Source organism: Sciurus vulgaris, assembly GCF_902686455.1.
Source record: "Sciurus vulgaris genome assembly, chromosome: 3".
In the NCBI taxonomy this organism is placed as follows: Eukaryota; Metazoa; Chordata; class Mammalia; order Rodentia; family Sciuridae; genus Sciurus; species Sciurus vulgaris.
In genome coordinates this window covers 96,415,953-96,431,601 of record NC_136463.1, presented here as the reverse complement: position 1 = coordinate 96,431,601, position 15,649 = coordinate 96,415,953, and the positions used below count along the sequence as shown (strand labels likewise).

Here is a 15,649-nt window from a genome sequence, read left to right as displayed (position 1 = left end):
TTACTATTTATTTTAATGCTATTGTCCCCATCACCCAAATATAAAGTATCTACATATTCTTGATCTCCCCCATCTCCCTCATCATCTGCAATTCAAAAATCATTACAGTTCAGAATGTCTACCTCACTGCACCAAATCCATGTCTCCCCGAAATCTCAATACCTCTTGCTTAGGTGCTCATTACCTATTTTCTGAGAAAATAAAATAGCATTACTATTTTTAGTCATCCCAGTATCTGATGCCCTTGTTACCAACTTTTTCCATAATTTAGGATTACATTTTTTTATAATTAAAAATAAGATTGGCAGCATTCCATCTAATGCATGGAATCTAGTGTGCTCTAAAGCATTTGCAAGGAGTTTTTTGAAGATTCTCTGGGGATTCAATTTCTGTGATGATCTCTGCTTCCAGTAAGAATGTGGCCGCATACAGCCATCGTTCCTTTTTTCTCTGCATCAGTATAAACAGGAGCAAAGATATCTTTTTCTTTCACCTAACTCTTTTCCAACTAACTCCAGAGTACAGCTACCAAGACCAGGTATAAGAGGACTTTTACATTTTACCTTCCCATTTGACATGAGTTACAGTGCACCACTTAAGAAGTAAAACTATAAACAGGCAATTTGGAAGGTTAAATGAAAATTTATCTTTCCCACTGTATTTCACTTGTCCTTTCCACTGCATCTTACTGACATTAGTATCCCATATATTATTTCTGATTTGACCTTCTTAAAGCACAATTTTGATCATTCTATGATCTATTTCTAAAATGAACACTGGCTTCCCATTGCACCCCAAATTAAAAATGACTATCCTCTTGACATTGGTTAACCTGTACAACTAGTCTTCCACTTACTTTTTCAGCCACTACAAAATGCTGTGATTTTGAATACAGTTCTTTTATCTCAGTTCCTATATGATCTTAAGCAAGTTACTTAAAGTTTATATACTTTAGTTTTCTAAATTGAATAATGTGGATAACATTAGAATCTGATTCATGGTGCTGCTATGAGTATAAAATATAAAATAAATAGGCAGCATGTCTTTTATAGTAGCTGAAGCTATAAAAAGGGTGAGCTATCATTAGAAGCTTTATGATATGTTTCTATCAGTCATGTATGCTCTCCCCTCCAGAAAACTTTAACTGAGGTCAGTATCTTCCCAACATATTCTAGTGTTTTTAAAAAAAATTTTAAAATTTTTACAGACTGCATTTTGACTCATTGTACACAAATGAGGTACACCATTTCGTTTCTATGGTTGTGCACAATGTAGATCCATACCATTCATGTAATCATACATGTACATAGGGTAATGATGTCTGTCTCATTCCACCATTTTTCATACCCCCCTAGTGTTTTTTAAAGTAATTTTTCTTACCTTATTTCTTTATTTCTCTTATTGAATGTCAAATCCCTGTTCTTCCATTAAAGGATGAATGAAATCAAATGTCATCATCATTAGGAAACTTTTGACTCTATTAAGCAGTTGAATATAAACATATTTTGAAACTCAGTGGCACTATGAATCTTTCATCATAGGAACCAACTAGATTATAAAAATATACATCTTTGCACATATATCTTTATCTTTCTACTATATTATATCTTTCTTTAGATTGTCTTACTGATCTCTTTCAAATTCTAGTTGAATAATTAAGATTTATAAATACTAAATAATAAAACTAAATGTTTTGTTCAATTAGAGAGCAGGTCAACATAAATACATATGACAATAAAAAGTGGTGTAAGATAAATTATAGCATAGATGTAGTAAAACATACTTTCTTGCTCTGCCCAATACCATTTTTAACACATTTTTATTTTTCATGTTTGACCCATATATTATTTTTTCCTATACAAAATATTATAGTTTCATTTTATATTTGATAATAGATTATTCTTAATATAATTCACTTGATAGATAAACTTTCTAATAAAAGTGTTGAGAAAAATAATTGTGTGTGTGTGTGTATATATATATATATATATATATATATATATATATATACAATTGTATAAATATATAGAAAAAAACCTCTATCTTTTTTCCCTTACATGGTATTAAGTTGATACTTGAGTTTGGTTTGGTAGATTTTGATTTATGGTTTAGTATATAATTTGCAAAATACTCTCTTTTTTTAAAAAGATTTTTCTTCTAATTAGTACATATTCAATATTTTTCTCTTCTTTACATAGTCTAAAAGATTTTTCTTTACAAAAAACTTTATAGTATTTTTATACAGATTGCGTTATATTTTGTTTCATATAGCAGTAATTCATTTTCTTTGTGAGTTTGTATAATTTTTTACTACAATTCCTTATCATTTCTAACTCCATACACTTTTTCTTATTTTATAGCCTTTAAATGATTTGCATATGATAGAATAAAATTAAAACGTTTAAATTTCCTCTTTGAATAATTTCAACTTGATATTGATTTGAAAAGGATTCTTTGGGCTGTATAGATCAGAATTTTCTCTTTTCTCCCTATTTTAGTCTTATTTTGACACTTCATTTTATATGTTTTACATGCAAGTCTTTATTTAACCTTTATCCAGGACTCTGAAAATATTGAGATGAACCTGCTGATCTCTACTCATTGGAGATAATTGCTCACAACTACAGGTTTAATTAAGGGATATCAGAACATGGTACAAATAGAGGATGTACATTTATTATAATTGAATTAATAATTTGTTAGCTTTATATTGATTTATGAGCATCCGAATCCAGATTTTGTATCACTTGAAACTAGCTTAATTAATATTTTTATAATTGAATGAACAAAAAAACTTAAGGTTTAAATGAAACCTTAAAAGTGACAGTGTTTGCTTATTTTGGAAACATTTCTTTAGCATCAAATATATGTCAAGGTCTTATTATTATATGTCTATAGATACACATTTATTGTTTTTTCAAGTGAGAGGATGAGGATGTTTGCAAGGATTTGGTTATAATAACTTGGTACTTAAGTAAGGATTTTTTAGATAAGTTTTTTTTGTATTTGGTAATATGAGCTCATCCATATTTCCAATTTTCTCTTTTCAGTTCTCAGTTATAAAATTAGTCTTCAAGGATTGTGCCAATGATTAGTGTATCATACATGATTGGGAAAAATAAGATTGCTTTTTTATCATACAGAGTACAAATGCACTTCTCTATGACTAAAAAGAAAAAAACATTACTTTTAATAATGTCAATGTGTGTGGGGTGTGGTCATGAGGATGAGGGCAAGTTTGCTTCTCCATGGTGAATTTGTTGACAGGCTGTTGTAGAGGGTTAGTCAATGAAAATATTGGGTCTCCATGGTGGGGTGCTTTCTTGAGTTCCAGTCTCTTCTATGTGGAAGGTTAATGTTTATTTCCCCTTAATAAATGTTGACTTAGGTATCCCTTTGACTGAAGTCATGTAATGTGTTTTCCTTTGGGAAAACTGTTCATTGACTCTTAGAATGACATCCAGGAAGGACATCACATTTATTCTGGTCAGTCTGTATCCTCATTACCTAAGCTAATGGTGCTCTTTAGCTGGCATGTGGAAACTTGAGGTAATGAAGCATGGTAGAGATCTGATGCACTGCAGGTAGAAAGAGGTTACAGTCTTTGCTAGGGCTATGTTGACTTGCATAATGAATTAGGTGAAAAGATTTGTAGCCTTAGATCCTGATGATTTTTGTGGGTTCTTGTATTTTCATGACTTTCCTCCCTAAAACTTAAATTTTATTAGGGAAACCACAGTTAATTGTTAACAAAGGTACATAAATATTTCTTCAGTAAAGCACTTCACAACTAACATTTTAAGTCTCTTTCCTCCACTATGTCATTTTTATTTTTAAAGTCACCATTATTACATCAAACTATGTCAGATAGTGAATAATAAGATCACAGTCTATTTACTGGTATTCTGTTTATTTAGGACCTTATATGTTTTTCATTAAATTACATGATTCTTTTAAATCAAATAAATTGATTAATTTTATCAATTAAATATTGCCTCTGCTGACAATTAACTGATTTTTATCTCATTTTCTCAGGGGAAGCTCAACACTCCTTTATATTCCAGCCTCTCTTCACAGAATCTTTATGACATACATGAATTTACTGCGTGTATACCTGGCTAAGAAATGGTGGTCTAAGTCTAGACTTTACATTAAGCTTTTCAGAAAAGAAAATTTAAATTGTGGCTCATTTTAAGTGAGAGACAGTTTTGCTAAAGTTCATTTGAGTTGTCAAATGAAGACATTAAGACTTGATATTAGTGCCAGCATGTCTTGGTTAACCTGATAATGCAGCATTGAAGACTCTTCTCTGGAAAATTTGTGATCTTATAGGCTTCAGGAGTCACAAGGGCACCTGGAAAATGAAAGAAAAAAAAAAATAGGAGTGTAGAAAAGAGACCACATCTGGACCTTTGAATAAGGGAAGGGCAAGGTCAAGCATAATACAGTCTCCAGATGGATTTAAGAGACTAGAAGAGAAGGCGACTTGCTAACCAGGTTCAGATGTGGTCAGTCGACAAAGTTTCTCTAAGCCAAGATGCTTCACAGTTTTACTGTTCCTGAAGTGGAAGTGACCTTAGCATTGATGAGACTTCTTTCTGTTGGCTTATGTTCAGGCATTCCAGGATAAGCCTTTTGTATCCATTGGTAAAAACCTGTTGGGTTACTTAGTTTTACAATCCCACTGCGTTTTGTTTGTATATCTTTGTATTGCTTTTTTAAATTATTGTTTTATTTTTACAGACTGCATTTTGATTCATTGTACACAAATGGAGTACATCTTTTCATTCCTATGGTTGTGTATGATGTAGATTCATACCATTCATGTAATAATACGTGTACATAGGGTAATGATGTCTGTCTCAGTCCACCATTTTTCATACCCTGCCCTCTCCTCCTCTCATCTCCCTCTGTGTAATCTAACGTTCCTCCATTCTTCTCCCAACCCCCACCCTCCCACCCCCCATTATATATCATCATCCACTTATCAGGGAAAATATATTGCTTTTTGTTTTAATGTTTTTGTTCTTTTCATTCAGTCCAAAATGTATGGTGCTTTTCTGAAGATAGAGAGGAGTCCTGTGGCTTGATTGAGATCATTCCTTAGATATAAGAATTCAAATATTCATGGAGTATTCTGGATGCATCTTAGGGTTGATGATGTTAAACTCACCAGGGTGGATTCCAAATCATCTTCATAGGAGGGTTCTTTCATCTGAGGGAAAGAAAGGAACCTCATAGCCTTAACCCACAGAAAGATAAAGACCACTGAGTAATACTGCTTTGAAACATTAGACTTATGTAATTACATTGCTTACAGTATATTTATTTTCTTCTGTCCTACGCTGTAGTACTCAGCAGCACTTCCTTACAGGATGATCAAATGATGTTTATGAAATTTTCTGAATACTATCTCTCTCTGATTCCCTTCATAGTTAAAAAATTTTGCTATATTCCACAGAAGGTTTCTAAATAACCTTTTTATGTAATAATTCTGGGTGTCTACCTCATTTATTCAGAAAATTTGTATTAATGTACTACTGGCACTGGGTTCCAGGCTTTTTTTTCTGAAACATGCTAGAAATACAGCCACAGAGATATATAATGAATCATAAATAAACATGCACACTTAGTCTTCTGGTAATAACAAGGAATAAAATGGTGAAGAAGTATAAAGAGTATAGAGGCTTGCAATTTTTAGAAAACAAAATAGTAAGAGAAGCTCTCACCAGAACAATGACATCTGAATGATGACCTGGCCGAGGTGAGAAGGTCAGTCAATCTGATATCGGGGCCTGAGTATTCCAAGAAGAAAGTGGGGTCTCTGAGCTGGCAGTTTGACTGGCCCCCTTAAAGAACAATAGGGAGTGTAGTGTTTATGGAGTGAGATGAACAAGGATAAGTAGTAGGAAATGAAGGAAATGAAGTTAAAGAAGGAATGAGAATGCAAATCAGGCAGAGCTTTACAGATCAGTATAAAGACTGTGACTTTTATTCTAACTGGAACAGGAGCCTTTAAAGGATTGAGTAGAGGACTCCTCTGATCTGCCCTATGTTTATATGACACAGTTCTGCCTATTGTGTTGAGAAACACTGAAGAGGCATAGATGTCAGACAGGAAAACAGTTAAAAGACTGTTCCACCATCTTCCAACTCTCAATATTACTTTTATATGGGATTTATTACCACCTTTAAGTATGCTATTAAAAGATGGTATCATTTTTGCATTTTCATCAAAAACCCTGCACTCCTGACAGCAGCAAAGTTGCATTGTTCAGAAACGTAGTATTGAGCAGGTCCTTTTTACACCTAGAATATCATTTTTCTGGCTATTGAGAAGGAATGTAGAAGGAAGTGGCTCAGTAATCATAATCTAGTGAATAAGGGAATATGTGAGTGTTTGGCCAAGGGGACAAAGAGGCCAAGGTCACAGGTGCATTCTTTTTATGAGCCTGAGCTGTGTATGTTCCGCTCCAGAGAGTCTATTTTTGACCTCATTCATTCACTTCAAAACAGCATACCCTTGCACACAAGGGAATCCTGGGAAACTGTGGAGAGGTCAGTCCAGATCCATCATCATTGTTAGAGAGTTCATAGCAATTCCTTTATTTACTGCCAGTGAAAAAGTAAATAGCATTGTATTCACATTCAGACAATACATTATGACTAAGGCAATAAGGAATACAAGTGCTCAGTGTAATGTATTTTCCCAGTGAGCTAAAATAGTCAGTGAAGCATATAGATGGTTTATTAAGTAGGTTGTTTTGCAAGCACTTTTTAAAGTTTTACACATGTCTTAAAAGTATAGGAATGACTTTTAATGAGTAATGCAACTTTTAAAAAAGTAAAAGCAGCTCCCTTATTTATCTCATTTCTCTCTTTTATTCCAGAACCTACAGATAAGCCGCCTATGTTATTAATTGCAAATTCTGAAACCATTGAGGTGTTCTATCTTAATGGAAGTAAAATGGCAACTATAAGCTCAGTCAACAGGAATGAAATTCACACTCTGGATTTTATTTACAAGGAAGAAATGATTTGTTGGATTGAATCCAGAGACTCTTCAAATCAACTCAAATGCATTCAGATAACAAAAACAGGAAGATTAACAGATGAATGGACAATCAATATTCTTCAGTCCTTCCACAGTGAGTATTTCAATTCAATATTTTCTATTATCTTTTAAGGATTTAATTTATAGACCAGTAAGTATCATTATTAGGTTTCTAGCATAGCTTATGAACATTGGAAAGCTACGTGTGCCAATATGAACCCACTAAATGACTATACCAATTATATGTTTTAAAAATATACACACACATTCAGTAGTTCTCCTTATGTAAGTAGTAAATTGTGGAGTTAATTGTAATTCTTTCTTTAATGCTTATTACAGTATCACCTAACTGTGAATTGTGATTTTTCACTGAATGGCAGTTCACAATGTGATAGAGAAGGTGTGATTAAAAAAAAAAAAAAAAAAAAACAACAAGAAATTGACTTTTAAATTATAAGTTCATCATCTTTAGGATTTGTTAAAAATACTTTAAATACTATTAGATTTATGCTAATTGGTAGTAACTACTTGTGTTTGTTGACTTTTTTCCAAGCATATCAGTTTTATAAATCATTTTCCAAAAAAGTAACTTATGATTTGTGATTAATTTTGATTTCTCATGTCATAAATTTGACAGACTAATGACCATCCTTTCCTTCCTGCATATTACTATAAATTGAAATCCTGTTGTTTCTCTCCCCCCACTTCTATTGCCTTTCAACATGAAAATGAAAACATTTATTTGTGCATTCCTGGAGAAATATGCATGAACATTTTTACATGTCCAGTTATTTTATGATTTCAGAAAAAAACATTCTCCTACAAATACTGCCAACATAAAAATCTATAGAAAAATAAAGAAAAAAAAATATAATCAAATTTAGTAATTGTATTTTATTAAAGTATTCAATAAAAGTTAATAGGATAGGTCATTATTATTCAACATAAGAAAATAATACTTCATAATTTATGACGTGAATAGCATAAATAAATTAATGACAACAATTGTAAAAGTGAGATATAAAGATATGAGTTTTATATACTTAATCAAATACAAAAGACATGTTTAAAAATTTGAGTCCAACATTTTGAAAAGCTCATTAACATAAAAAATGATAAAGCTGTCTTTTGTAAGCATGGACCAAAAGTCCTAATGAGAGCAATGGATGATGGCTATTGCAAGGATTCTATGGAGAATCGTCATTCATAATAAAAGGCAAATAACAAGTTGTAGTAGCAAAAAGAATGCTGCCCATAATCAGCAGTTGGAAATTGTTTGAACACAAGGCAGAAGTCCTTTTTCACATTAGTGGTTACCTCAACTAATCCAGACTCACTTGTCAAAGGAAAATGAAATACTGAGTAGTCAAAGAGCTACAATATTCTCTAGCTGGCTAATTATTTTCGAAACTTAACTAAGCAACTTTTTTCTTCACTTAACATGCCAGAATGATGGGAACAATCTCTTCTTTGATATGTAGTTAAAATTATTTAGTAAATCCAGGGAAAAATCAAATAATTGCACATCAGAATATTTGTAGAAAATTTTCTGCAACTTAGAATATATTTCATTTATGAAACAGTTTTTGGCAAATCTAGAAAAAATAAAGAGACTGATTTTTGCTAGGCAATCCACTGAAATGCTAAATAGAATATTCATTTGTGAATCAAAAAAAATAAATGCACTGGAAATATTTTAATCAGAGTAAATAATTTTTGATGAAGTCAGAGTATGCCATACAATTTGAAAGTCATTTTAGAAAAAAGTGATTAAATGTGCAGAAGTAATTTATGATGGATGTGAGGCAGGAGTGTGAGCAGAGCTGAGCTCCTCTGTCATGCTTATAAACCATGTATGTTATCAACATGTCACAGAACAGCTGCCATTAGATATGATGGGGTCTGCATTTACCATGACAATTTGTGAGTTGATAATGAAGTTTGAATATTCCTTGCATGTATAATTACTTGAAATCTCTATCACACCATATAAGCAAAAATAATGAACTGATGAAGTTTATTTGAATACCAGTCACTATCCACATCCCAGAGATTATCTCTGCAGTTTTTGTCTCCATCATTTTTAGGCACTTTTCTCTAAACTTACCTGAAAAGAACATTCAATTTTGAAAAAAAATTATTTTAGAAATAATTTTCAAAGGATTCCTATGAGAAAATAAATACAGCTCAAAGTGGCTTGCATTTAAAACATACATAATAATATAGAAATGAATATTTTATTAAAATTGAAAAAATGTTATTGGGCGACTTATCTCTTTGTATGTCCACTACATCTCTGTGGAGTATGCAGGAGAAAGAATGTCTTTACTGTTTCTTAATAAACAAAAATTTGACTTAAAACTCAGATATATTAGGCAAAGTTGAATGACTAAAAAGAAGCTAGATGTAGGAAATCTAAACTCTATGTTTTATTCCTTTACAATAGAAAGATAATCTACCTAAATAATATGTACATTTTATTGAGTAGATAAACCAGTATATGTAGCATTTAGCACTTTAAGACAGTTATTATTCCCCTTTTACTGATGGAACAACTAAGATTCTGGAAAGTTATATAATAGCACACAATAAGTGTTGGCTGTACATTTGGGTTTAGATCAAACTTCATAGCTTTTTCTAACTTTTCTAACCTTTAGATTCAACTTTTTTTTTTTTCATTTTAGCAAACCAAAGTTATTAGAGCCTCTAATCTTAGTACAAAACCTAATAATGTCAATAGGAGAGAGGTATAAAAATCTTGAAAGAGTCATGGGAAAAGTGAATTATGATGGAAAACTGTTATTTAGAAAGTCCCAAAAAGGATTCTGACCTGGCCCCCTTGGGAGTTCTACCTTTGATATTAAGAATCACTCCCAAGCAGTACTGTGTATAAATGGAGATGAGTGAGACTATTAACCAAGGAACATTAGGGAAAATAAATAGGACAATGATTCAGAACCATATTGTCATCTTCCTACTGGACCACAGACACTTTTATTCTTTTTCCATGTGACATTCTTCAGTACACTGAATAATCTGAGGATAATGTTGAACATTCTAGTATGGTCTTGACTAGCTTGCCTTGATCCATTCATGGACTCAACTCCACTCCAGTAGAGTATGTCTGGCAAAAAAAAAAAAAAAAAAAAAAAAAAAAGAGAAAGAAGAAGAAGAAGAAGGATTCTTATTCTTCATTGACTTATTAGTATCTGAATTAAATCCATTCACTAGCTTTTATCTCATTTTCTTAGTCTGCTTCTAAATTCATTTTACATTTGTTCTTTGCCTTAAGCTACTTAATTCAATTCCTGATTGAGTAATTTAAAAAGTATGACAGTTTCCTTATGTCTTTTATCAGTCTTCTTTTCCTTGGGACAGTAATTCTAATAATCACATAATACTATAGGAGAATGTTTACTGAATGTCTTTTTTGTGCATTAGGAATTTTACATACTGCCTCATTGCCATCACAAAATTACACTATATGTATTATTTTATAATTATCAGTTATAGATGAAAATGAACTTAAGGAAATGAATTTTTTTTCTAAGTTAATGAGAAGATTTTCCATCGGATCTCTCAATAGATACTTAGTAATAACCTTTCTTGCATATTCTTAACTGCCTATTTGCCTAATCACTGCATAGAAATTTCATTGCCTTCACTGTTTCATGGCAACTTCCAGAGATTTGGTTGGACAAATATGACCAGGCTGTGTCCCTATTGCAAAGATAATCTTGAAACAACAATAATCCACCTGAAGCAATGAAAATGCTAGTCCCCAATGATAGTGCCTTGTATTGAGTCTGCACTTTAGAGGGTGATTGTGGAATTTTGCAGCAACATCCTCAGATTACCCTGTGACCTAATTATACAGAGATCACCATAGAAACTTGGCTTATTGTGTTTGTAAATTATATGTTAAATATTGAACTGTTTGGAGAGTTCTTCTATCATTATCTGTCTCCATTGGATTGGTGAAAGTCCTATCTCATTGTTTCAGTTGGTCTTTATATAGTTGCTATTGAAGTTGCTCCCTTCGACATGAACTGATGTGACTATTTCAATCTTTACAATTCTGATGAAATGATTGTAACACGCTACTGCTTAAAATGAAAATGATTTTCTAGCTTCCCATTTCTTGGGATACAATGCAAACCTATCGTCCAGCTTCCCTGCAGCAACTGACCTACCTTGCCTCTTGCTCTTCGCACAAGTCCTATGTTCCACCTACAAAGTACCACCTGCACTTCTGCTAATGTGTTTTGTTCTCTCATCATTCTTTATGCTCTCATATTCTTTCCAAAAGCTTTCCCATGGAGGTTAGCACCCTACCTTGAACATGAGAATTTATGCTTTTAATTCTATACCAGAGATGAAGCATGTTCAATAATTGATTAGTTCTGGTTACAGCATTGTTTTAAAAAGTGCTCAGAACTTGGTCAGCTTTACCTAAGAATAATTAAAGAAACAATGAGAACAACCATTTTTATTTTTAAATTAATGAGATTTTTCATAAAGAACATTTCATTTTTGATGGCCCACTCTTCCACCACAAAAAAGGGAGATAGTTTTTCTTGGATATTTTTGGCTGTTTAGAATCTAATTTCTTTTTATCAGCCTATCTTTTGGAGAGGTAAAGTTTGCACAAGAGTTTTGGCTGCAGTAACTGGCTCTCTAGCGTTCCCTGCCAAAGTGCACCTAATTCATGAGAATATTACAACTCTATATCCAAATATATCTTTTTAAACTGCTGTTTTCTAAGCAAATACATGTTTTATTATATTTTTAGTGCTTTTTAAAAGCTTCTCATCTTCTTTTAGCACACTTATGTGAAAACATTAAAGGTGGCTTTTTACTGAGACATAACTTCATGTTTTTTTGTGGGGGAGGAACATGGGGGTGTTGTGAAGCTAATGAATACAGGGCATTCCTCTTGGGGTCTTGAATTTTAGTGAGGAGATTAGATAATCCATTGAGAGTAAAATATAAAAGTTAAAATTGCTGAAGATGTAAGTCTGAGAACACATTTTAGATATTTAAGTGTATTATTGATACCACACACTTAAAATTTATTACATTAAATTATGTTAATTTTTCCAATATTTGATAAATTTATACTCTGAAGTAAATAACTTGTTCTAATTTACAATCAATATATAGCCATCGAAGACCTTTCTAAATGTCTAGTTCAACAACAATAAAGAGAGAATAGAACAAGAACACCTCTTAGTACTATTTCTCTACAAAATTGTCTTTGTTGTTAGTTCAGTTGTGCTCTTGTTAGGCTGTAACGACTATTACTGTCTTATTGCTATTTGTCAATAAGCTTGAAACTTGCCAAAGCAGAAATTAGGGATATGAAGATTTCAATATTTGTATTTATGATTTTCTAGGCTTTTAAAAAATATATTTGTACACATATTAGACAAATATATGCCTGTACAAATTGTGCTTGCATTGCATAAAACTTTTAAATCATTATTTTCAAAAAATTAGTATTTTTTGTTAGATTCACATGTCTTATTTATTCATTAATCAATTTTAATAACCTAAGTAAGAACCTCTGAATGTTCCTATCATCACACAAGATATTTAGCCAGTTTATTTTACCAGTCAAAATCTTGGAGAGCAACGTACTCTTTTCATCATGAGTTAGTCATATAGTGTATTTGAAATCCATAATGTTTAATTATTGAAACTGGTGTTTTCAATTTGACAGACTTTATTTTAATGAAAGAAAGAAGGAAGTTGGAAAGAAGAGAAAGGGATAATAAAGTGTCATGTGGCAATAGAATAGTGAAAAAATTCTGATTTAATATTTATTTGTAATTTTTTAAACTTAAATATAATTATTTAACTTTATTTTTTTTCCACTTTATTTTGGGTTTTCCTAAGGGAATTTCATCAGGTAAAATGAACATGTTTTTACCTCATATTGCCTGACCTTCAGAAGTTTTTAATCTTGTAAAGACATTTACAAGATATTGGAAACTCATCATAAAAAATAAAGGCAGTGTGCAATAGGAAACTAATTAAGCAAGGTAATAAAACTGGCATGTAGCATTTCAGTTTTTGATTAAGATTCTTGTTTCCCTATTTTTTTCCCAGGCTTTAACATCTTGTGACTTGCAGCTTTATTTTAACACTGGGCTTTGTATTTCCCTCACCTCAGTATTTGGGGTGAGTTGACATGGTCCTGTCTCTGTGATTAACTAGCTATGTGACCCTACACAAATCATTTAAAGACAAAAGAACATCTTCACTTAACTGCTAGAATTCCAGATCTAAACATAGTCCCCACTTCCACTCTCTTCTGCTTTCTTTTCTTATAATTTATGGAGAGAGAGGGATGGGAAGAGAGAGAGAGAGAAAGAGAGACAAACAAATATTTGTCTTTTCCTTTTCTCCTTTTCTCCTCCCTGTTAATCACTCACAATACATACACCTCATCCTTTCATAGTATCATTAGCTAAAGTATGTACCCTGGGAAACTAGTTGCAAAATATATTCCTGCAAGTGATTTTTGTGGTCAAGTGAGTTTCAGAAACTTTGTTATATAACTTTATTGCAGACTTACAATATCAGTAGCCTGTATGGGAAAGACTATAGAATGAATCAGACACCACTTTCCTATGTTCATGTATGAATAAAAACAAGTATAACTCCAGTTCATGTACAACCACAAAAATGGGAAGTTATGCTCCATGTATTCATGTTATGACAAAATACATTCTACTCTCATGTATATCTAAAAAGAACAAATCAAAAAAGCTGTGAGCGTTCCTTCTGTAAAATAAGAGTTAACTGTTCAGCTTAGGATTTCTTTAATGCATTTGCATTCTGAACGCTTTATTGGTATTTTAGTAATGGATTTGTGAACATGTTTCTGTATGAGTTCTTGTTTCTAGGAATGATATATGAGTGTGTATATGTATCTAATATGTATGATTTCAGGTATCTATTTTTTATTTTCTCTGTTTACAGAATGTTTTTAAAGACCTCAGGGAGAAGGCCTTTAGAATTGGATCCTTCTATCACTTTTTTCAATGTATTTACTATATTAGTGGTGAAACCCATGGAAGCCATGTATGCAAGAAGATATAGATCTTTCTTATAACAACAGTTTAGCTTTTTCTTCCCCAGGTTTCAACTACATTTAGTCTGTATACAGAGGATTGTAGGATCAAATTTCATGTGCCCTAAAATTTTGGTGAGAAACCAGAGACTCCTCAGAATATGAGTTTAAAGGAATAAGTATGTAATAAAGATTTAGACACGTGTGAAATTCATTAACATAAGTTAACATAATAACATATGTTATTCATAACATAATGTGATTTGTTGCTGAAGAACATGGAATATATTCCATAACTAATTTAGAAATGTAGTTGGTATCATGTAATATGTAGTTTAATTGTAAAAAATATTCATGTCTTAAATCAGGTTACAGAGGCAGAACCTCTTGATGGTAAAACAGCCATGTTAAATAATGAAATAGTTATACAGATAGTGAAGGATTTTTAAAAATATAAATATTTTGAGATATGTGATTAGATTAAATACATATTAATATGTGTATTATATATGTATGTGTATATATGTTGGAAGGAATTCTAGTTCTTGGCTGGCAGCAGTGAACGTCTCAAGTATGTAAGGAAAACTTGCAGGGAGAAGCATTTGTAAACAACTGCCTCAGTGTTACCAAGGGAACCCATATAGGAACCTGGTGGTCTGATCCCCCATGGCACATTGTGATTGGGCTAGAAACCTATAAAATGTATAGCTGTTCCTGCAATAAACAAGTTTGCAGGCTGCTCACCACAAAACTGCTTCTACCTAGCTCCTGGAGTCTGGGTCTTGACTCCGTGCCCTTACCTTGCATATGAGCTAGCCTGGCACAGGAGAGACTACATATATATGTGTGTGTGTGTGTGTGTGTGTGTGTGTGTATATATATTACATATATATATAATATATATATATAAAATATTTAAAACTCATTTACAAGTATTCCACTTATCAAAATTTAGAATTTTTATAGTGGAACCCTGCTAATTTCTGAACACTTCATAAAACTTAGAAGGTTTGGGTTATGCAATTCTGTGCTTTGTTGCTAGTCTCTCCAAAAACTTTCAGGTTTGTTTCTCCGTAACAAGATACTAGGAAGAAAAATTTTAGGATCATTTTTGTTGATAATTGTCACTAGGATATCCAAACAGTGGTGATAGATTTATGAATGAACATTCCAGCTGATGTATTAGTCTCTTTAGAGTCTGATAAGCAAGAAACAATTCTCCAAAGACTCATAATTCTTTGGTGAACAATTCAAGTAGAGTTTCTGAAATCGCAAATATAATGGTTAGATCTTGCATCTGTGGTTATGTTTTAGTTCAGAAATGCTTTTAGGCTGTCCATACAATATTTTGTAAATCTTTACCATCTTAGTGAAAACATTTATTTGATAAAGTTATATAAGCTCTCCTTGTAACATTAGTCATTTTGCTGTTAAGATTAACCAAGACATTTTAAATCTTCTTGTCTTTAGGTATTATTTAAGAGTAATTTATCTTTGTGTATTAAGTGCAATTATTC

General features: G+C 32.0%; 1 protein-coding gene across 5 annotated transcripts in view; it reads left to right on the top strand.

Moving 5' to 3' along the window:
* LRP1B (LDL receptor related protein 1B) overlaps positions 1-15,649 on the top strand; it is a 1,899,381-nt gene that overhangs the window by 899,208 nt on the left and 984,524 nt on the right. For all 5 annotated transcript variants that reach the window (XM_079135584.1, XM_079135585.1, XM_079135582.1 and 2 more), the window contains exon 6: positions 6,891-7,148. In XM_079135584.1, coding sequence (XP_078991710.1) covers positions 6,891-7,148 — 258 coding nt within the window. The remainder of the gene's footprint in view (positions 1-6,890; positions 7,149-15,649) is intronic.